The following is a 23989-nucleotide window of genomic DNA, read 5'->3' as shown; positions in this document are numbered from 1 at the left end:
CTTGTGGGGTGTTGGGAGTACTCAAGTGGTCTACTTAGGTTCTGTTGGAAGAAAGGATCTTCATGTTGCACTCTAGTAACCTTGTAGGGATTCTGATTCTGAGAGACTCAGCCAGATAGCTCATTACCTTGAGGGAGAGCAACTTAGAGTCCCCAAATCATGAGAAGGGAGGGGGCAAAAACACCAAGTCCACACACAGAGGAAGATAAAAAGAACAGCTTCACTTTAGAGCAGAGTTGTATGAGGGAGAGGGTTTGGCTGCCCAACTAGTAGTTAAAGTAGCTGAAGATCGTCCTTTTGCAACGCTGACTTTTAGTTTCTCTTTGAGCATTTAAGTGTTGTCTCCAGTCCCTGCCATACTCATACTCCTATCTCTGGAATACACATTGCTTCCTTAAACATCTCCAAGGTTGAAATGTTGCTTTCAGTACGTGTGATAGTGCAAATAAACTTAGTGGGTTTACTGACTTTTCTTTTCCAACAGCAAGGCACTTACTACACACAGCCTTTATATGCAGCACCACCCCACGTAATCCATCACACCACAGTTGTGCAGCCTAATGGCATGCCAGCAACTATGTATCCTGCTCCAATTCCACCACCAAGAGGAAATGGTGTGACTATGGGAATGGTGGCTGGGACCACTATGGCAATGTCAGCAGGTAGATGGATTTATATTGCTTACACTTTTTAATGTTAAGACCTTAGCAGAAATGTACTGCAGTTAACAGGCTTGCCCCAGCCACTAGTTTGTTTCATGCGGGATGTTTGTGTGCTGGTACATGAATGTTAAGCCATTCTAACTACAAAGTCCTAGTACTCTGGATTAGGCCACGTGAGCAGCATAGAAACATTGAAACCAAGGCAATCTGACGTGGCATTTTAATTACAGTGCTGCCCAAGAGATCAAGAGGGGCTTTTGTTCCTCCAGTCACTTGGGTTTTGGAATTAAAGGCTACAGTTCTCTTTCCCAGGCTGAGAGCTAAGCAAACTCTCCATTCTAGTTCATCAGAGAATTATTGCTCAGAACTGCCAAAGAATCCCAACCTGCACTTTCAGAGGGAACCAGCTTTAAGGCCTGGACATTAATGCAAGTACAGTTGTGGTCAGCTCAGCTGACTGTCCATTAGTAGTGCCAGTTCTAATATGTTTCTATCCAAACAAGGTAGTTTTATAACTAAGACCAAGGCTATAACGTTGTTCTCTGATGCAGTTACAGAATTTGCCACCCTGTCCACATTCGCCCTAAACTTGAGCTTGAGTGATTTTGTCAGTTTGAAGAAGTGGTGTCAGTGCAATGCTCAAACAAGTCATTTCTAGTACGGAATTAATATATATTTGGGGTGCTTCTCCCCAGAATCTTTGAGCGATGCTGATATTTAAGCACCAACTAGTGTACAAAATCTATTCCCTCCTCTGTTGCACCACTGCTGTTCTTCGGCAGCTTAAAACGTTTTCAGATTGGCTAACCAAGGTGAACGTGTTACATGGTAGTCTATTGAACTGCTGATTTCCATGCTCTAACAGGTAGCCCACAACCCTGGTGGGAATATTTTTTTCAGGCCCACACACTGTGTGCTCTTCATTACCTTTGTATTTTGCCCCGCCCCCGCCCCCAAATGCAGGGTAAACAGCATCAACTAAACATTATTAATTCACACACAGAGTGCTATGGAAGGAAACTGATTGGATTCTGGGATCTCAGTCTGTAGCCTTCTGCAGTCCCTCAGTCTGTTGCACGGACAGGAACTAAACTACATGTATTCTAACCAGTTTTCTTTTGCATTGGGTGTTCCTGCAGCACCCAGAGGCTATGCATGTGTAATGTGTGCTTATGCTATGCTTCTGCTCCTAAGTAGTAGTTCACCACTTGAAAAGCATCCAAGCATACATTGGACAGAACATTAAAGTGCCCTTATTGCATAAACATTGGAAGGAACGTAGATGGAATTGAAAATGCTTAAGAGACCCATTCACAGAAGTTGTGTATTAGTATATGTCAAAAGATGAACAAATGTAGATGAATATGGCTTTGATTTTCAAAATGACTGTTTCATAGAGTTGAAAGGTATATTTGACGTATTTAATATAAACATGATTTTTTCTCTTCTAGGTACTTTGTTGACGACTCATTCCCCAACTCCAGTAGCCCCTCATCCAGTCACTATGCCCACATATCGGGCTCCAGGAACACCAACCTATAGCTATGTGCCCCCACAATGGTGATCATTCTGGCAGTGTAAGTTACCAGTTGAAACAGTAGCCTGCATATATGTGGCCCCATGACTACAGATCCTTTCATAGAGATTTCACAGGAGTTAATCCATTTGGGGGAATTTAAAATATGCCAATTCAGTGAATAGGGATGAATATGGAGTATTTTGCCTAACTATCAGTTCTTGGTTTTGATTAAGTTTGTGGGAGGAAGGATGGTTTTTAAACACGATGTGTCTGTCTTCTAATGAGACTTGCTTTTTCTCTCTGCTCACCTCATTGTTGCCTGCATATAGAATCGAAAAAGATCTGTATCTCAGAGTGCAGCATTGTAATCTCTTAAGTGAAATATTAGGTTCACTTAATCCAAGGCCCTCGGGGTGTACATGAAACTGAGGCTAGTTTGCTCAATGATTTGGGTTTTATGGCAGTTCCTGAATCCAGCAATACTCTGATTCATGAGTGGAAAAGAAGTGTAAACCATGGACTGGGAGCTAATTCTGCTGCGACTCCCCCGCTTATCAACTAGTCAATGGAAAAGCCATCAACTAGTTGATTAAACTAAATTTAACATCCGTAATGTAGGCCAGCCCCTGTTGTCACCAGTATAATCTCTGCTCTCTTTGCAGTGAAATGATTGTCAAACTTTACAACATTGCAACCTTCTCTGAAGGCAGTATCATTTGTATGCAATACAATATTTGCACAGGTCTAGTTGTAAACACCTTACTGCTAAAACTGGTATTTGTAATGAAGAAATCATTAATTTTCTTAACATCATTTCTTTGGTTGCTCAGTGTTTTGTTTGGGGCTAAGAAGCATTAAAGGGTTTATTCAAATGAGATGTGAAAGAAAAGTATGCCAAGAAAAATACCACACTGGAGCGTTGTAAGGTATTACAGTTGCCTGCATTTGAAGCATTTAGCCATTTTTATTTGGATTTTGGCAAATCCAAATGTTCTTAGTTCTCTTTTGCTTGTGAAGTCTGTGGGATGTCAGTGAAGGGTTTGCTTCCTAAAACCTCGTTCTTTTTTGTAATTAAACAGTCTGTGCCAGCACTTGTGTTACAAACAGCATTGGGGGCAGAATATAGGGTGTGACATGAGCAAGGCAAACTCTTCACATCCAAAGCTCCTTAAAACAAATCCTCACTGTCTGTTGAGTGTGTGAAGAAAACAAAGGGCCTTTTGCTCAGGATTGGTACAGTGAAGTAAAAGTACTTGTGTACTACAGATTCCTTAGCATGAAAATTCAAAAGCTAACAGCAAAAGTTTTTAAAATCAAATACTTTGTCAGGGACCTTTTAAAAAGTCTAGTCAATGGAGGATATTCGCCCTAGTTGGCAACTTAAAGGGCCATGAGTGGATGGTGGTTATAGCATAACTGCTATAAAGGAGCATTAAGTTATAGTTTGCGCCTTTTTAAAAAAAGTATGTTTTAAATCCGTGGTGTCCAACACACTAGCCACTAGTATTTGGCTCATTGAGTGCGGCTAGTTCGCTATAGCAGTAGCTGCAATAGTAGCTACTGCTTCAGAACTGGTTGGACAGCTCGGTTTTAAATGTATTCCAGTGTAGAGCTTGCAGCATTAAACGAGATTCTGGGATGTTACATGGTTCAGATAAAACACAATTATGTGGATCTATCTTGCTTCTTTCTTTGAATGTAGGTTTGAAGATGGGAGATATGCAATCAAGTTATTGAGGTTTAAAAGTTGGTGCTGAAGCCCTCATGCCTCCAACCAGGACTTTCTTTCTTCTGAATGCTTTCAACACTTTGCTAAACACTACTAATTCCAAGTCACTGAAGATTTTTCCAGTGCTGCATATCTTACATCTTGGAACTCCAGCAGTTAGTCTTAAAGCAAATCCTGTTTTGTGGACTGTCTTGCAATTTTTTAGCTAATTATAATGATAAAAAGGGAGTATAAACTTATTCTGATCCATATCTAGTTGAATGCATGTTTTAAAAAAAAAAAAGCAACAAAAAAAAAAAGCAAAGCTTGCTCATGAAGTGACTGGTGCAAAAACCATATGCAAAATCCAAAGGAACCGAAAAGTATTTTACAACTTGTATCACTAATGCACTGTTGTAACATATGCAGGGTCTTAAAAGGTAGAATCGTGAATGCAAATTTCTTTGTTGAATACCATAATATACATTATATAACAGCTTCAACTTTTTTGGAGTCGCCAGTTAAAAGGGGAAAAATTTATGTAAGTGATGTATTCCAATTAAATTCAGCTAGTATAAATTGGAATGGCTGAAAAATAAGTCTGAAGAGCTGTAGAAATCCTGCACAGAACTAGTTTTCCACATTTACCTTTTCATTTCTAGTATATGGATGCAGTGTTATGCGAACATTCTTAAGGATCAGAATGGAAAGATTAAGGAAGTATTGTGTGACCAGTTAATGAAAAATGTGAATAAAGCAGCTTTCCCTGCTGCCCACATTCTCAAGGCAAATCTGTGTCATTAGAAGATATTCAGATATCGCATGAATTATGGCTCTTGAAAAGAATACATTAATTAAGAAATCTTATGAGGGAGGATGTGTCAAAATGAGACTGATACCATGGTCATGGAATCAAATTTTCTGTGGCTTCAGTCCAGGAAATCCATTCTTTTTCCCCCCTAAAGAATGTTCTAATCACCTGGAAATGTATGTGCAGTTGATGCAGCTTGCTTTTCTAACACTTAAGAAATGCTTGGGTTTTCCACAACCAACTGGAGCAGTTTAATTACATGTTATCCTGAAGAAAGTTTTTGTGCTTGTTAAGTGTTTTAAAGGGGAACAAACCATTTTAACACAATTTCCTTTTAGCTCACATTATATGCAATGTGGTTTATGGGTGCAGTATAATAGGGCTGTCAGAATGTAGATTTCAGAAAGATTTTCCTGGGGGAGAGGGGGTGGAAAAAAGCAATTGATCATAGTGATCATTCCTTGGTTACAAAATTGTTGATGTAATTGTTGAGTTTTCCTTTTGTACCTCCTAAGTTGCACTTGGAAAGCATGTAAATTAAGACAGATTGTAGATTAGTGTTTCATTGCAATGAGTCATTTCTGGTATTCTTGCTTGCGACTTCAATTTTTAAAAAATTACCTCAAAGCAAATGCTGTGGGGATAAAGGGCTAGCCTTAGAACCCATTTGTATACCAAAATCATTATGGGAAAGATTTTAAATTTTTAAATTTGAATATTGCACAAAAAATCAAGGTTTTCTGAAACCTGCCTGATTTATGATTCCAGTAAGATGCAATTTTTTCCAGATACATTCTGCCTGCAATAAATTATGCGGTAAATGGTTATAAAATATTGTTCCCTTTTAAGAGTTTACACAGATGTTAGGCTGTAGTGTTGTAGTCTGATTTCCATCCAGAAGTATTTCCTTTAAAGTTGTGTATCTACTTGGGTTTTGTTTTGGGGTGGTCTGCTCCTTCTACAGGTTCGGCAGCTACTTCATGGTAGCATCAGTCCTGATTTAAAGCTGCCGTTCTCATACTCTATCCTGGGGGGTGGGGTGGAGGCGGATGTACCTGAATTCCCATTAGAGGCTTGCCTTCCTAATTATCTTATTTTTTACAATAAGCACTCGGCATATTTTTTTACTTCCATGTTTTGTTTTTATAAAATTTAGGATTATTTTGCCTGGATCACTGTAAACAGACTGCCCCTTCTTTCTAATGTCTTTAACATAACTATGGTGTTGACTATAAGTACTTTAAAATTTACTCATGAGCACTTACTACAGCTTCAAGATTTCCATATAGTTATATATGTAGCAGAAAATTACCCCAAACAAACCATTTGAACCTGTACTGCTTTGTTCAAGTCTAACAATTCCATTTGTGTAGTGGGTTTGCAGCATTGACTGGTCAGGTGCTCCAGAGACTGTAGTGAACCTTAATACAGTTTAGCTAGTTTAGAGCGAGAGTTCATTGTCTTTGTATGTTTTTAATAAAAATAGTTGTGAGGTGTGAAACAGTGCTGGCTTGGGGAGAAGCTATAGAGATCAAGTTGTAAGCTTTGCTGTCTCCCATCTTGTTCCCCAGCGATAACAGCTTTGGAGACCTAGGGGAGAACTTTCATGAGTACTGCATTAGAGAAATAGTTATGGAAAGAATATAACATTCTATATATTTGTGCTGACTTCAGATTCCTAAACGTTTCCTTGGAATCATTGTCTCCTGATAATACTATTCTGTAACATTGAGGGGGTCTCGCTTGAGCACTTTTTTCTAAGTTGCATTGTAGGATTCATACACAAAGGGGAAATTGTACCTTTTTCTTGTTAAAGGTATTGCACCTTCCAGATGTGACTGATGTAAACAAACAGGAGGTTTAAGCTGTTCTCCAGTAGTTTGCTTAAGGGACTAACCAAAAGCACAGTGGTGGGGGAGAGGTGGTGTGTGTGTATATAAACTATATTAATGGTATTTTGTTGCAAATAGTGGAAAGCATGGATATTAAACTGGGATAAAAATCATACATTACACAGTGTGGGTGGCTTATGAAACATTTTCTCCTGCTTTTCATTTTACATTCCCTATTTAGAATCCTGTGTATAGCTTTACACACGCAGGCAGACACAGGACGTGACTTCTTTGGAGCTCTCAAGAAAACGAAAGGGCAATAGTGCAGTAGACACCAGTTCAAATCAAGCTTCTCTGAAACATTTATGGCAGCTTTATATAATAGATTAAAAAGAATACTACTTTAAACCTGTAACTGAAGACAACTATTACAGCAATAATGTTAAGAGGAAGTTTAACATAAATTTTGGCTCTAACGTCAAGTGTTGCATTTAAAAAAAATATTGTTGACGCTTTCCTGTGTTGGTAAACATCTGATTGTCTCTTAAATGTAGCTATGAAATCGAGTCATATTCTTGAAAATGGCTAGATAAGTGGCATCAGAAGCTGGAAGCCCTAGTGAGTGGTGTGGAAGAACTGCTTCTTTATTTTAAATCTTATTTTAACCAACCATTTCTTGTGGAAGTTTTGGAACACTTAACAGAATTGCTGTTCATAAAAGCTTTTGGAGAGTACTATGCAAGTTAAGGGCTTAGTTGCAGTGATAGATGACAAAAATTCATAATTTGGGATTCACTTTAGTTGAAGTTCTTCTTCCTACCATCTTACCCACTCAAAAGGCCCTAAAGTACCACCATGTCTTTGTGTTTTCTGACTTATAGTTCATGGTACAGACACACGTACCAGGGGACTCTACACTGATTAGTCTTTACAGAGCAATCTGGCTTCATGTCTGCAGAGACACACCCAAGTTAAAAACACTTGTGGAATTTTGAATAGCTCCCCCAGGGCTTGGCCACAGTATTGGATACTATTAGTTTGGGCCATAAACATGTTAATGTTGCCAGAATGGTGAAGTTCAGCAATCTTTTGACATAATTAATTGCAGGTTTAAAAACCATCAGAGAATAGAAGATATCTTTGTATGTGAAGCCCTCATTTTTACAGGTGCAGACATAGTGTAGTGATACTCCAGTTACACTTGTTGGAGAGGACCAGGGCCCTGATTGTCCATTTGTATAACTTGAAACAGACGTGTCAAGCAGCTTTGGTCCATGTCTGTACGTAATACACATCGGCTTCTGGTAGTGTAGGCATGGGACTGCCAGGCACGGCTCTGCCCCCAGAACGCCTGCTGTAGCTATTCTGGGGGCAGAGTGTTGCTGCCTGCCCTCCTTGTGCTCCTGGCCGGGGAGGCTGGAGCCATGTGGCTTCCTCCCTCCCCAGTTCTGGGGCTGCACCTCATGGCCTCCTGCATCCCCTGGTGCTCCAGGGGCCGGGGAAGCTGGGGTGCACATACATGGCCTCCTGCCTCCTCTCTTTCCCATGGGGATAGAGCTACAGCAGAGGGGTTGGGTCTGAAGGTGGGGCGGGGGCCTGCCTCCTTCAGCCCCAGCTGCACCAGCCTCCCATGGTAATACATATATTTTATGGTCCCACATCTCCAGCAGGTATCACCATCGGATAATTTAGTATTAATGAAGGTTCAGAACAACCCATTAATCTCCAGTTTAAAATGCATTCTGTTAATGGAAATCCTGTTAGAAAACATTAGGAAGAGTTGAACTTGTCCCTGTGTTTCTGATTAAGGAAGCAGTAAGCAGATAAGTTCTACCCACTGTAAGCCATCTGCAGAGACAGTTGGACCTAAGGGGGGGATGTTAATAAGGAGAAGGTCAGAGACGTGCAAGGGAGGTAGGATCACTTTTCACGCACAATGGTTGGGCCTGTTCAGATTTCTTTTCTAAGTTAATGAGGACTTTTCAGCAGGCACTGTGAGCGTGTAGGAAAGAGGTAAAAATTGATGAGGCCAGGAGTGTTGAGGAGAGGGAGGGGGCTGGCTTGGAGAGGAACAAGGCTTAGTCCTTGAGAGAGAGAAAAACATCTTCCTTTGTCACTTGGAATTATTGGACTACTACTGTGCTGAGGGTCCATTTGTAATATCAATATTCTCAACAGTTTATAGCCTGATGCTCCCACATCAAAAAGTGACTATGACTTTTACAGACTGTTGTGACTTTGGGGTACTTAGCAGGCAAACTGGGAAAGCTTCTTTACCTGGCTGCTGTACAGACTTGTTTCAAGTTGAATGGATTTGTAAGTGAGGTTTTTAATTAGTGCTATTATTGGCTGCCCTCATGTCTACGATTTGTTTGGGAAGGGGGAGTGCATGCAACCGAAGTACAAGAGGCCCCAGTAATAGTTCTCCATGTTTGTTACAATATAGGCACAGGTTTCCTTTTTTTATGACTTTTTTTAAAACTGTCTTACAAGCAGTCATATTGGTACTTTTTTTAAGTTTAGGTAAATGTTGTCTTCCAGAATAAGTTTTAAAGCATCACTCACTTCTGCATTGAACTAGTGTATCAACACACCAAGGAGTGGAGATTCCATTCTGAGCCAGTTGAATTATGTGTAAATTCATACTTTTTTATTTTTATGCAATCCAACAAGTAGATGAGCTCAAATTTAAATTCTTAAAAGCACGTTTATTGTAACGAGAATTGTTATGTATTAATACTTCAGTTTTCAATAAAGATTGACTTGTGTTGCTTAGTGTGGTCTCTTGCCATCTTTTTGGGTGGCATGGGAGAGTGGTGGTGATTCCCTCCCCCTTCCTCCCCCCAAATCTCATAGAATTAAATACTTCTCGAAGGATTGGCTCCCTTTACTGGTAGTGGCCACGGCAGGGAAATTCAATTTTTGGCCTGAGATTTAAATAAGATACAGAGAACAACCTTCACCAGTCTAGAAACATCTGTGCAGCTTGGCTCGCAGTCAGTATTCCTTCCTAAACATTGCTAGGCCACCAGAAATAGGGGAAGAGCTACGTGTTTAATTTTCCAGTAGGTGGTAAAAATGTGTGTAGGCCTCCCTTCCGTGGGCTCCTCGCAGCTGGGTGTGAGCCCACAGTGTGAGGTGGCAATAACTGCCTTTGCTTGGGAGAGCTGTCAGCCATGATGGATTCACTAGCTCTGGTGTCCAACACGCCAGCCACTAGCCATGTGTGGCTAGTTAACTCCAGCGCCGCTGCTTCAGAACTGGTTGGACACCACAACACTAGAAGGAAGGCCCATTGTTTACAGTTTATTTGAATGTTTCTGAAAACTCGGTACAATGTTTTTAAATGGGTGAAATGCTTGGCCTGATCTCACCTCCCTCCTCTCCTAGGGACTAGATGAGGAAATGTTGCCCCTCTCAGTTCAGCCCTGTCAACAGAGCCTGCTGTGGAGGCAGCTCCCCTGTGTCCGGGAGCCAGTGGCGATGCTAGGCAGACAGGAGCAGGGAGGGGTTTACCTCTAAGTGCTTTATCATGGGTAGTTAGCAATACTTCCCAGCAGAGTGGACCCTGCAGCACTAATTCTTCAAGCACCCACCTACCTCGTCAGCAACACTGGTTGCAATTAAATTGTCAAATAGCTCTCAGCTGGGCAGATTGCTCTCCAGAAACCTTGCGGGGGAGCATTTGCAGGCAACCAGTGATGTCATTGCTGACGGCGACTGCAGGGCTACAGTATGATCTTGGGCCAATTATCTTCCTTCCCCTCAAGCAGTCCTTGGTGGTCACTTGGTTTATTGGTATTAGGCCACTTGTGTGGAAAGCACAAAACTGGGCAGGCAGAAATGTGGGCACCTTGTTTAGTTCCCATCTCATGAGTGTACCTGTATAAGGCTCTGCAAACCCGCAGCTATTCACTTTGTATCTGTGGGGAGCCGCATCGGTGAACGTCAGAGCAGTTATCCGCAGCTCAGATTTACAGAGGTAGATGAGGATGCAGGTACAAATTTTTGTATCTGCACGGGGCTCTACATATGTCAACAGCCATTCGCACACACAGATATGTACGTGTCTTGGGTAAGGATCACACATGTGCCAACCACAAGAGCTATAAAAAAATGGAGCTAGCTGCATTGCTGAGAGCGCACTGGAGAATTAACAGCCCGTGATGTGCTGAGGGAAGGACAAAGTAGTTGCAGGGACAGAAATGACAGTGAATCTAAGCAAGCAGGACAAGCAGCCTTAATCAGAACACAGTCCCTGTCAAAGCCACCTCTTCTTTTATATACGTTACAGCTCATGATGGGGAAGGAGGCAGAAAGAGGAGGCGAAAGACTTAATGTGAAGGGAGATGTTAATTCCGCCGCAGGAAGGAGATTGCGGGCTGTGGCTAATGAGTGGATATCAGACAGGCCAGGAAAGCAGAAATCTTTTGCTTCTCCTAAGTCTGAAATTCTTCAGTGGCTAATGCAGAAAACACAAGAGAACTAGGGTCTGTGGCTCTAAGAATATAACCACTTGAAAAACTGTTTTGCCGTACAGACTTAATACCCTGCTAGTAAGAGACCTAGTCTCTCTGCCACTGAAAGCAGCAGCAATTCACAGGGAGCAACCTCAGATCCTAATACTTGGCAAGATTAAAGACTGTAGTTTTCCAGAGCGGGCAGAGGAATCCCGAACTACTGAATCAGCAGTGGACATGTCTGTGGAGTCACAAAGGCTGTGTCCAGACTCAGGGCTTTTTTCGAAAAAACTTCACCTGCGTCTAGACTGCAGCCGCGTTCTTTCGAAATTAAATCGAAAGAATGCAGCTTTTCTTTCGACGGTGGTAAACCTAATTCCACGAGGAAGAACGCCTTCTTTCGAAAGTGCTCTTTCAAAAGAAGGCGTTCTTCCTCGTGGAATTAGGTTTACCACCGTCGAAAGAAAAGCTGCATTCTTTCGATTTAATTTCGAAAGAACGCGGCTGCAAACAGGCTTTTTAGAAAGAGCATCCAGACTCACTGGGTGCTTTCTTTCGAAAAAGCGGCTTGCTTTTTCGAAAGTTCTGCGTGCAGTCTACACGCGCTCTTTCGAAAGAGGCTTGCAGTCTAGACATAGCCAAAGTTAGTCAAAATTGCTTCTTTCTTTTATTTGCCTCAGTTCTTGGATGACCAGCCTGACACGTTGCAGCATCAGGAAACACCTCTGAAACTCGAGGGCCCATGGGGCCTCAATCTGAGAATCTAAATGTGCGCTGCTTCTGCAAAATGGGCAGCATTGCAGGGCCCTGGCTGACCTGTCAGGGACACAGGTATTGCAGCATGGTGCTTCTTGGGCAATTGGAACTGTCACCACTTTCCATATGGGGAATGTTCCTTTTTGGAAATGAGCAGGAGGAGGGAGAGTCTTGTTAGCTGACAACACAAAGCCAGAAAGCTCCACTTCATAAACGCTGCAGAGTCATGTAAAAGTTTAGCTCCGATTAACCATGGAAACTTATCGGTTCATTATTTCATTTTCTTTGCGCTTTCCTTCTACCGTCCATCTTCCAAAGTCAGTGGGGGAGCCATGAGGCTCGGGTGTACTGACTCCAGCACTGGCTAGAGCAGTGGTCTCCAACCTTTTTACACCCAAGATCACTTTTTAAACGACAGACCAAGCCAAGATCTACCGCCCCGCCCCTTCCTTGAAGCCCCGCCCTCTCTATTCTCCTCCTCTCCATCACTTGCCATCCTCAATCCTTATACTGCTACTTTAAAAAAAAAAATCCCACCATTCCTCGCAGCTACTCACCTGTGCTGTTGCTCGGTGAATAGCTGCTCCTCAAATGAGGAAATCTAATGTAAATGTATTGCGCAGGTGTGCAGTTCAGAGAGGGCTCAAGAGCTACTCTTAGAGCCCCTGAGATCTACTGGTAGATCGTGATCTACTAGTTGGTGACCACGGGGCTAGAGATTTCTTGGTCACCACAAAGTCCACATTACCCTGATTGCTTCAAGAGCACTTGGGGAGCACGCGGAATTGTCAAACTGCAAACCAGCTGGCAAGCGTTTTCCCAAGATAATGTCTCAGAAAAAGTCAAAGCCTGGCCAAATCCCTCTAGTCGGCCTCTAGTGAGTAACCCAGTTTTGCAGTCCGTGGAAGAGTACACAGGCTTTGGTCTGCAATCCTGAATGAGTCACTGATGTGTTAAAGAGGTACGCCTCTCCAGCTGGGATCAGCATGTGAAAATACAGATTGGTAGTTTAACCAATGTGCTACATTCAGCCCCTAGGAGCTGTTGGGATTGCCAAAATTCTTACCCAACCAGGTCCTGACCTTGGGGTGCTTCTGCAACACAAATAACAAAGAAGAGCTTGTTCTTCTTAGGCACAATCGTCAACAGTTTGTACCTCCTTTCCCCTGTGGTAAACAGTGATTGCTTGAAGACTCTACAGTTTTCCATTGAACTGTTGCTGATATACTAGAAAATGTCTGACTGTTCAGAAATTAGGTAATGTTGTAAATCTGCTGTGTGTGTTCAAACACTCTCCCCTCCTCCCCCCCCCCCCATTTTGCCAGTGTGAATTGAATGAACCCAGTGTAAATTGGGATGGGAGGAGACAATAACTCACTGGGAGCATGTGGATGATTGTGTCATTTTTACCTTTACCCAATAATGCAGGAGAAAATGTGACTGTTTAATCCTAGAGAAGCCGGCAAGGTCATACATAGGTATGTGAGAACTAAGGATGTAAGCAACTAGTTGAGTTGACTACTGGATAAGCCTTAGCTTGTTGGGTAGTTGAGTTACTACTCAGCTACTTGCTTCTCCCTCCTCCCCTGCTGTATCAGAGGCAGCAACGTGGGGGGAAGCAGGAGCCAGTGCTGGGGGGACCTGGCTTAAAAGCTGGTTTCCTTCCCGGCACCGTCTCTGCGCTGTGGGGTAGGAGGCAGAGGCGCAGTAGTCTGGGTCCCAGCGTGGGCCAGCTCCCGGATCGCTGCGCCTCTGGAAATGTAGTAAAGAATTGCCCAGCTTTTACTCCACTTGAGCTGCAGTGGGAGTAGGTCTGGGACCTGGCACAAGCTGGGACTGAGCAGCTGATGTCTGAGGTGGCTGTGGTAGTCTGGGCTGTTTACATAATTTGCCTCTACTGCAGACACAGCCTAACCCAACCCCACCAGGTTGGGTAACCAGCCCAGCTGCAGATCTTGAGGCTTTGAAACTACTGTGGCTAATGCTGCTTCAGCACCAGCTGTTAGCAATTTTGACTGGCCCTTGTGCTGGCTGCTGGCTTTAACACTGGCTCACATTAGCCAGCCCCAAGCAGCACCGTGATGTTCAACCTCCCTAAGGACATGCTTTTTCGAAGGACGTGTGCAGCACTTCCTGCCACGGGGGAGCCCGTGTAAGCGACATGAGTAGAAAATGTCGACAGACCTGAGGCTGCTTGTTCACAACCTGCACCGTACTCAAAAGCTGTCCCCAGGGCGCAGTTGTTAACGGTGTGCCTGCTTGTTGGTTATGTAGGCACATGCTCAGTAGAAGCCATGCCAGCCTAATACAGGCAACAGCCCAGACTGGCTGCTGGGCTTTCCACCAGGATTCCATCTAGCCCCGTCTTGTGAACATAGTTGGGCCCATGTGGATCCAACTTCAGTCCCTAACTGCCAGCTTAGACCTTCCTTCTCCGCGGCTCCTGAGGGGCCAGGCCTATGCCCAGGTTCTAGCAGGGTGGCTAGGAAAAAAATCCATGTCCATTCTGGGCCAGTGAAACTGTGCAGGCTCCAGCTGGTAGACCATGGCATGAACACATGGCTCTAGCTAGCTTAGTCCTGGTTCTAGTAGTGCAGGTGAGTCAGATGGGCAAGAGGAAGCCAGTATGAAGACTATGGTCAGGCAGTGCAGCCGTGAGCCGCAAAAGGCCAGTGCCTTAGTAAAAGAAAGGTTTCCTGCTGTTCGCTTAGGCCAGCTGATTATTAAAAGCACTGAGTCAAGGTAAGAGAGTTGTAAGATCTCACTGTAGTACCTTCTCTTGCTGGAAGGAACACGTATGAGCTTCACCAAGCTCTTCCTCAGGTCTGGAGAAGGTAACCTCAGTGTCAATCGGGGTTAGGCCCAATCAAAGCTATTGTCCCCCCTCTCCCTTGCCCCGTTGTGCACAGCCTGGGTGCAAGTCGGCTACAGCAGCACTGCAAACGAGTATTCAAAGGAACGTTTGCCCTACCAGCAGTGGCCGTTCAGGGCAGTTTACTCTGAATACAGCAGAGCTGGCCAAGGGACCCGTTTACGGTCCCTGCAGAGGCACTTGCAGAAGTGACAACTAGGCCCCCTGCATTGGTGCAGCGTGGCCCAGGCCCTCAGAAAGCCACTTTTGCAGATCGTTTAATACCTAGGTTCCATTGTGGCATTGAACCCTTGTGCCGTCCCTATGACTTGGAAAAATCATCTGAAAAGTCCAGCTCCTGCAGCCAGGTTGCAAAGTAAGGGGCCGTGGGCCCGAAGGAAGAGCAGGTGTGGCTATGATTACGAAGGGCAGTGACCTCTGTTGGGGCATGTCCAAGGAAAGGCCCTGCCCCAAGCCTGTTTGTGTTGCCTTACCTGGCTACATACCAGCTCTCTCAGGCAAGCTGCTACCGGCTCCTTCCTCCCAGGAGTGAGAGCAGAGTGGAAATGCTGGGCTCAGGCAGCCAGGGATGCTTGTTTAAATCCAGCATATCACCAGGAAATGGCCCACGCCGCACGAGGCGCTTGCTTGTAAGCGACTGTCAGGCGCTTCAGGGCCATAACCTGTTGACGGGAATTTGGAAGTTTGCCTTTAATTACACTGGCAGCCCTGAGCTCAGTTCCAAAGAGCTAGCACCTTTCCAGGCTTCTCTGGATCTCTCGCAAAGGTGCTGTCCCCAGAGAGATGCCACTTCCAGAATGGCCTCCAGTGGCACATGGCCACCCACGCAGCAAGAAGTAGCCACTAGGATTTTGAGGCGGCCACGCTGACAGACACAAACGCATAAGACACAAACACGGCTGTGGGTCACTTTTACAAGTTTCTTTATGAAATTAAATGTAGCCCCTGGTGAGGGGAAAGATATAGTGCAAGAATGACTTTGTACATGCTACTGAATTCAGATATCCCTGGCTGACCAGAGTTCAGTCAGCTACAGTCTCCGCAAACATTGAAACTCTGAGCTTTGCAGACAGTTAGTGCTTACTCACAATAGCAACGCTGAAACGGCTGGGTGTTTTCCTTACAGCCACCCGCACCTCCTCCTAAGCTATGGAATTCAGTCATTATGGCTTCTAACTCTTTCACTATTGTAAGGCAAATCTTTCCTTTTACTAACCAAGGATTAAATGAATTCTTTTTGGCCACAATTTACAAACCTGTGTACCTACCGCTAAGCTCTTAATCCCACATTTAGGCACCTTGCAAGTGGTCTGATTTCTTTTTTCAAAGCAGCAGGTGACCTGGAATACCCCTTGACTTGGGGGAAGGAGGATGATTGTAGGTGTTCCACGGTTTTGAAAAATTCATGCGTTTAGTATGAAGGCGCCCGGGTGTGGAGCTAGGACCCTAACTTAAGGGAATGAAGTTTGCAAATGTTGGCCGTTGTTTTTTGTTAATAAAAAAAATTAAAGACAGACGGAACAGGCATCAAGTTAACAACATCTGACAGGACCGATTACAAACTTACAAAATACACAGTTCTGTATTTACCATAAATAAACACATTACAAACGTTTGACATGTTCATTGGCCAGGAAATATGGCAGAGTGACAGTGGAAAGAGTCTAAGGAGCTGAAGACTGTATTTATTTTAGGCACATTTTTTTCCTAAGTCATTGTTTTACAGAAATCAAAGAAAATCAACTAGATTGCAAGATGCGTGTACTTCACTCATGCTGTGGGTTTGATTGATTGGCACCATTAACATACTATGGTTCGTCAGTGGGTTGAACTAAGAGGAAAAAAAGGGCACAGCGATATCATTGTTGCCTTCTCTGTGTGCCGAGAAAGGCTAATCAGTTTGTAGGACCATTTCCTGGAAGAGGAACTCTGGGATGGGGCAGTGAAAGAAGGGTTTAGTTCCCCCAAAAGTGCATGACATCAGCAACAATGAACGATGGTTCCGAGCATGCTCAGTTGACACCAAGCAGGCAGGTGTTTCACTGGACAAGCTGCTGTCTCTGTGTGGGCCGACGGCTAGAGTCTCTCGGGCAGCTGTCACGCAGCGACAATGTTCACAGCTGGGAGGAACGGCTCAAGATGTAACTGACAAGGAAACTCTTAAGATGCAAAACAGTTCAGGCTTCATCCTGCCGGGATCTTTTCCTGGGGTTTGTGTAGCTCCCGGGCGTTGTGCAGGGCTGGCTCACTTAGACTGGCACAAAAACACGCAACACAGCGTCCTGTTTCAGACCCATTCAAGTACAGTCAGTCTGCAGAATAAATAGGGAAGGAAGGAGCATGCGCCATCCTTTGCAAACCGAGGGTGGGAGGAGCTGGAGCTCCGGCAGCTGGAACTGATGGCTAAAGTGCTTTCTCAGAAGGGATTCAGGCACAAACAGGCGGCCAGCCCTCACTTCCGGAAGGGCGTCAGCCGGCTTATGTTTTGCCAGAAGTTTGAGGGCTTGCGCTTGGGCTCTGCCAGCATGAAGACTTGCTGCTGGGGGAGGTTGGTAGGCAGGGTAGGGTGCTTCTGGCGCATCAGAAAGTCGTAGTACGGCCTGGTGATGGCTGTGAAGACAATGAGACAGGGAAACGTAAACATTAGACTGGCAGAGTCCCATGGCCTATTCCTACAGAGTCATTCTCAAAGCTGGGCAGCATTAGCCGTAGTAAGCTGGAGCCCATTACAGATTACTCTGGCTCCAGTTGTCTGACCCCAAAGGCAGCTCGAGGATGAAGCCGATGGTCTAGAGGTGCCCAAAGCGTGTCTCTGAATTCAGAGGCAGCATCAGGTGGACAACAGGCAGCCACGGCCTGTCTGCACTGCAAAGGGAAACCCACAGCAGGCCGCACCAGCCCGGCTCCAGCCTGAGCCTGGAGGTCCTCACTGCAGCGAAACAGCCCCCAAGCCTGCGCCCCTGGAGCCGGAGTCAGTTGGTACGGACCAGGCGCAGGATTTGCTTTGCAGCATAGACATGACCTGGCAGCGCCCTGCTGCTGACAAACTTACAAGCACCCAATTCTGGTGGCTTGGGAGACTGGTTTAGCTGACCCCACGGTCGTGCTGTGTTCCACATAGTAAACATGCCAGTATTTGTAAATGTCTGAACGTTGCCATGGCTTAGTGAGCAGTGGGCCCAGTCCACATCTGGGTTTTGAAGCCTTCGGGGCAGAGTAGTGTTTGGAGTTAAGAGGCTTATCTAGACTGTACACACTACAATGGGACAGCAGTGGCAGTGCAGCCTAGTGCGACAGTGCGCACACTTGCTATAAGAGAAGGGGGTTTCTATCGCTGTAGTTAATCCACGAGACTGTAGCGAAGTCAAGACAAGAATTCTTCCATCAAGATCCGTTCAGCTACTTTTCTTGGGTCAATTTTTCCCATCCCTGAGCGACCTAGCTAGGTTGACCGGAGTTTTAGGAGTAGACCAGGCCTTGGTTCACTGCACTAGGGAGAGACCGGGCAGCTTATGCTGCAGATCTGGCTTCTCCTTCCAAACTTCAGTGATAACTTGGCTCCAAGTCTTGACCGGCTCCTGCCTCCCTACGCTTTTTGCAGCGTTGTGCAATAAATGGCCAATCTGTATTCAATTCCCCACACTGTCGCTTTTGGAACCATAGAAAGGTAAGAGACCGAGTTCCTTGGCAAGCTGTGCGGAGGGAGCACAACTACTAAGGCTGGTTTCCCCAGAGCGGTCATGTGACCCTTCCCCTGGCAGTAATGTCCATGAGGAAGTGCAGGCCAGGCACAAGCAGGGGAAACGTCCCTGTGACTGAGGGAGCTCACCCCCCTTCGGCCACTGCTAACCCTTCCTCGTTAGGCTGCTGATTCTGGTCTTTGGCTCCTACAGACATTTGATGATTCATCATTTGCACTTGGCTTATCCCAACGTACAGCAAGGGGGTTATTTAACGAACCATTCTGGTGTGGTAGCACCAACACTGTGCCAAATACAGCACAAGCCCAGAGAAAGCAAATGTCCCTCCCCACAGACCTTAACCTCACTGCCCCTTTGACTGTCCCCAAGTTCCCCGAAAACCCCTCTCGCTTGCCTTCCTGCTGCCCCATTCAAATCGTGTGGGGACCTGGCTTTGGAGGCTGAGAGGGGAAGTCTAATCTCCAGCCAGACGCCCTCCAAGCCTCTCAGAAGCAGAAGCTGCCCTTAGCTACCTTCAGCTGTCTGAGGGCTGGAATGCGAACCCATGACTGGACACACAGACCGGCCCTTGTAGCCAGGAAATACTGGTTTGCTGAATCTCACTGGCAGAGCTAAGACTGGCGAGTGCAGTGACAATTCCCACCTCTCTGAGCCTACCGGCCAGCCCGCCCCAAACCTTTTGGTAGTGCCACTTGACTGACACTAATCACATGCCGTACAATCAGCTTCTTCAGGGAAAATTAACATATAATGGGATGCAATAGAAAGCTACGACGCTGAGTAATTTTCACAGCATGGAAAATACATTAATTTCACCAGATTGTATTTCCCTGTCATGGCTCTTTCTCTGCGTCCTCTTTCTCGTCAGCAAGTAACAAAGGGCCGATCCAACAAAAATATGACCTCCTCAGAACGGGGCATTTTCTAGCTCGCTAGGAGACAACTGCTCTCAGTACGGTAGCAGGCAGTTAGTGAGGGATTAGTCACTTCCTCTTTAGCGTTCCACCTCACTGAAACAAGACCCACCAGTGGACATCCTTAGTCATGTCCCTCTTACCAGTAACGGTAGGGAGTGGGATCAAGGTTTGTGACAATTCATGTCTCCCATCGAGGCAAGAAGCGGCTGTTGCCTGGATGGCAACTAGCTTCTGGTTTCTCTTCCACTGTCTGCAGTCACTGTGAGAGTCCTTAGATTACGCTTAGCTATAGACTCTTTGGGTATGTCTACCCTATGGGACAAAATTGAATTAAGCTACGCAACTTCAGCTACGTTAATTGTGTAGCTGAAATCAAAGTAGTTTAAACTCGGCTTTTGGCGCTGTCCACACTGCAGGAAGTTGAAGGGAAAACACTCTTCCTTCAACTTCCCTTACTCCTCGTGGAAGCAGGACTACCGGCATTGACCAGTGTGCCTCTCTTAGTTAGAATTAGCTGTCTTAACTCGACCGCTAATTCAAACCCTGGAATATCTACAGCGGCAGCGTCTATCTTCCTCTGTAGTGTAGTTGTACCCTTATTGGTACAGGAATAGGAGGCTAAATGTTCTTTATGTCACCCCGGAATGCAGTCTTGGTCATCAGAGTAGCTAATTCTCAATGTCTCTATAAACAAAACCACCGCACTGGGAGTTGCACTGAAACGTTGCTCATCTGTTTATCGGCATGTTCAGATTGTGTAATGTGGGGCATGTGCATGTTTATTGGGAAGTCTGGATTTTCATGTAACCTTGACTGCACTAATGAATTTGTTTCCTGATCCGTACGTGCTGGTAACATTTGCAGGTTTATTTTTTTGCTCTTCATTTTGACCAGCTTTGTTCCTAGTTTCCATAAACGTGGAGCAACAGAAAATTAGAGCAGCTATTGCTAACCCAGGAGCAATCGTGTCTCGTTCTTGACTCTGCACATTTTCTTCTCCACCATCCCAAGTGCCACTGGAATAAAGGTCTTAAAACCTGCCCCAGTGGTCAGAGAAGAGTTAATACTTATCAAGCTCCAAGAGCTTGGGGGAGGGGACAATTCATGGAGCGCTCAGCTCAAGCTTACTTGAAGTCAGGTTTTCAACGTGCTGGTGTGCGTAGGAGCAAACAAAGAGCCTCACTCACCCTTAGGCTTTCCGGTGTGGTGCTGTTTGCTGGCATTCAGCATCGCCTGCTTCTTCTGCACCTCTGTGATTGAAAACCCTTAAAGATAAAACCAAGACAGTTAGCAGCAGAGCCGCTTAGTTCTCCAGCTAGCTCCTCCCACGCCCGTGGGGCTCGTGGCACAGCCCAGGAAAGGGCCGTGAGGGGAGGAACACATCACCATGGGCCTGACTGTGCTCCTCGGGCACAGCCCCATAGGGGGACAGGAGCCCCGGGCCATGTTCTGGGGGGCCCAGCAGTGGGGGAGTGTATGTGCACGGGGCGCTCAGCCAAGTTTTTGCAAGATGCAGCATGTGCCTCATGTGGCACGTACAGAATCCAAGACTGTCTCTACCCCCACAATGGGAAGAAAAATACATAACTAACATCCCAGCCTATTGCATGGGTCAAGAAGGCAGGCAAAAGATTTTAGCAGCTCCCTAAGTCCTCACGCCAGTGCTTGCTCTCTGCTCTGTTTGCACAATGAGCAGAGGGGAAAAGAAACATCATGCAGAAGACACCCATCTGCAGCCCAGCCCCGGGCCAGAGAGGCATGTATTGCATTTGCATACATTTGCATTCAGTGTGCTGGAGGGCCCCGCTAGGCAGGCAGCCTTTCCATACCAGTTTCGTGGTCAAGCTGAACCTGTTTCCTTTCATTCTCGAATGCCTTGAGCCAGCGTTGTTTCTGTTCCGGCTTTTTGGCACAGAACAAGTGGACTTCCTCAGGGTCCCCGCACAGCAGTTTGAAGGCATTTTTCACACTGATATTGAAGTCCTTGTCCTTCCCGTCCTCCACGTCCACCACTTCCATGTCATCCATGTTGATCCGACTCTTATAATAGAGGATGTCCCGGCGCAGGAGATCCTGGGAGAGATTATTTTCATTGTAACGGTCTCCAGTTCCCACGCACGCACTTCCTGTCTCTCCCTAGCTGCAACAGACGCCCATTACCTTATTGACGAGCACTATTGCTTGGGGGGGAAACAATGACACCAAATATTTGGCCCCTCCACCCGGTAGCGGTGTTTTTGAACTCCCCTTTCTGATGCTGGCTGCAGGCTTCCCACAAGAGGTGGAGCGATTTCTGTGGCAGGTGGAGCATGTAGCGAGGCAGGGCTACACTTCCGGGAGTGTGACGACAGACACGGCCACAACTCCCAGCCACACCAGAGTGCGCCTGCCGCTCACCGCCCCTTTCCCGCCACGCTTGACGGGCAAGCGCAGGCTCCTGCAAGAGCCCTGATTCCGTGGCTCTACGAGTGACTAAGCCCGACAACTCCTCCGTGCTGGTACTAGGATGTGAAGGCTTAACCTGTTAACCAGTTAACCTTTAACGGTGGGGCTGGAGCCTGCTGGGCAGGGGGCTACTCCAGTGTAGTCCCTGCCTGTGGGGGCCGGGCACCTGGCCAAAGCAGCCTCTCTCCATGGCAAGGGGCTGCTCTGGCCAGGCTGGCGCAGCCCCTGCCTGCGTTGGGAGATGGGGAGCGTTCCAGCCCAGTGGCAGGCAGGGAGGGGCACTCCAACTTGGCTAGAGCGCTCTCCTCCCCTGCTCACCCCCTTCACTTGGTTATCTGCTTCAATGATTTGTTTAACTGGGTCAGCCAATTAATCAGGATTTTACATCCCTAGGTATTATTCCATATTAATGACAGTGCAAGGGAGCAAGAGCTTAAAAAGCCTCAAAATGCAGGACTGGATTTTCCTGCTAACATCACTGGTGACAAATGCAGCCAGCACTAGCTTCTGAGACAAAGCTTCCCTTTTATTCAGCTCTGGTGAGGCCACACTTGGAGTATTGTGTCCAGTTCTGGGGCCCTCATTGCAGAAAGGGTGTGGACACATCGCAGCAAGTCCAGTGGAGGGCAACCAAAATGATCAGGGGGCTGGAACATATGACCTATGAGGAGAGGCTGAGGGATTTGGGCTTATTTAGTCTGCAGAAGAGAAGAGCGAGGGGGGATTTGATAGCAGCCTTCAACTTCCTGAAGGGAGGTTCCAAAGAGGCTGGAGAGAGGCTGTTCTCAGTGGTGACAGATGGCAGAACAAGGAGCAATGGTCTCAAGTTACAGTGTGGGAGGTCCAGGTTGAATATTAGGAAAAACTATTTCCCTAGGAGGGTGGGGAAGCACTGGGATGGGTGGAATCTCCATCCCTAGAGGTTTTTAAGTTCCAGCTTGACAAAGTCCTGGCTGGGATGTTTTAGTTGGGATTTGTCCTGCTTTGGGCAGGGGGCTGGACTCAATGACTCCTGAGGTCTCTTCCAGCTGTGGGATTTTAGGATTTTGAGATTCTCACTGGGAGTGAAGAAACGTGAACTGGGTCAAGCGCTCAGCGAAAAGCGTTGGCCGAGGTGCCGTGGAAAGAGCCCTGTCTTCTCCGCACTAGGCCACAACCACAGCTGAGCCTTTGTGCTTCTACAAGTGGCTGTGCCCAGCCAGCATTCCCAGGGATACAAGCCAAGTGACACTGGCCTCCCGACGAGGGGGGGGGGGCTGGCTTTCAGGGGTGCAGAGTCTTTGACTTCACCTGGAGCTGGGAGCTCTCAGCGACCCTGAAAACCAGGCCTGTGAATTTGCTCAAACTCAGAAGGAGCTTTCAGAGACAGAGTAAGGGGTGGAAAGGGTCTGTGGCCCGTACTGTCCTTCCCTGAACAGGACACAGAACTGGTCTTTCAGCTCTCCCCATTCAGGGGAAAGCACCAGACGGCAGGACACTGCGTGAAATGTGTTGGTCCGTCCTCACCATCCTCAGCCTGTGCCCAAGCCAATGGAAGATTCTCACTGGCATCAGTGGGCTTTGGGCCTGCTCCCTCCAGAGACAACAGACAGGTTTAAGGGTTGGGATCCCTTCCGTTCCTTAAAGGCTATTGCCTGGGGGTTCCTATAATCCAACATGGGCGCTGTAACGCTCCACCCTTTCCCTGTGAGGACGGGCTATCTGAACGGAGTGAGCTGGAAGTCAGACACCCAACCGTAGCCATGTTTGTCTTCTGGCAGACAGACAGACAGACAGACAAGTCTATCAACCTACAGACTGACTCTCCTGGGGAAGGGACTGTAACAAGTAAAACTGAACTGAGACGGATGTGATCGGACCTCGGTGGCTCTCGCACTCCACAGAGGTAGAGACGGGCTGCTCAAGTTACCTTCTTACAGCAGACCAGCTGGTGATCAAAGAGGAAGAACATTCTCTGTTGACTCTTCGCTTGAGGCTGGGAGATTTTGGTTAATTCTCCAGAATAGATGAGTTCTGAGCTTCTGACCAGGACGTCTTCACCCTGCCAGTGGCAGCAGGACCACAGAGAGCACATCAGTTTGCCCCAGGAAAGGGAGCAATCGGAAGAACTCAGCCTGACGTAGGTGCGTGGGCTTGATTCGTTAAATGGGGGGTCCCTGACCTACCATCCTGGATCTTAGGTGACCATACGTTACATGTCGTAATAACCACTGATAAAAATTGTTGATGGGAAAAGGGGCAAAAGTGGGACAGACTGAATTAGTCCAAACACAAGGGCCTCCTGAGATAACACAATCCCTGTGTTA

The 23989-nt window shown here is 46.3% G+C and overlaps 2 protein-coding genes across 4 annotated transcripts in view; one reads left to right on the top strand and one right to left on the bottom strand.

Moving 5' to 3' along the window:
* Window positions 1-9307, top strand: part of FAM168B (family with sequence similarity 168 member B) — a 36386-nt gene extending 27079 nt beyond the window's left edge. For all 3 annotated transcript variants that reach the window (XM_006125209.5, XM_089780881.1, XM_075937460.2), the window contains exons 5-7: window positions 485-662; window positions 2114-2239; window positions 3884-9307. In XM_006125209.5, the coding sequence (XP_006125271.1) occupies window positions 485-662; window positions 2114-2226 (291 nt within the window). In that variant the 3' untranslated portion in view covers window positions 2227-2239; window positions 3884-9307. The remainder of the gene's footprint in view (window positions 1-484; window positions 663-2113; window positions 2240-3883) is intronic.
* A 7620-nt stretch (window positions 9308-16927) lies between these two features.
* ARHGEF4 (Rho guanine nucleotide exchange factor 4) overlaps window positions 16928-23989 on the bottom strand; it is a 317320-nt gene continuing 310258 nt past the window's right edge. The window contains exons 12-15 of the mRNA XM_006125203.5: window positions 23593-23724; window positions 21068-21311; window positions 20426-20503; window positions 16928-17230 (exon numbers count right to left, since the gene is read on the bottom strand). Coding sequence (XP_006125265.3) covers window positions 17073-17230; window positions 20426-20503; window positions 21068-21311; window positions 23593-23724 — 612 coding nt within the window. The 3' untranslated portion in view covers window positions 16928-17072. The remainder of the gene's footprint in view (window positions 17231-20425; window positions 20504-21067; window positions 21312-23592; window positions 23725-23989) is intronic.

This window comes from Pelodiscus sinensis, chromosome 10 (genome assembly GCF_052426305.1).
Source record: "Pelodiscus sinensis isolate ZL-2025 chromosome 10, ASM5242630v1, whole genome shotgun sequence".
NCBI lineage: Eukaryota > Metazoa > Chordata > Testudines > Trionychidae > Pelodiscus > Pelodiscus sinensis.
Note: the sequence above shows the minus strand (reverse complement) of the source record. Positions and strands in the feature narration are given on the sequence as shown.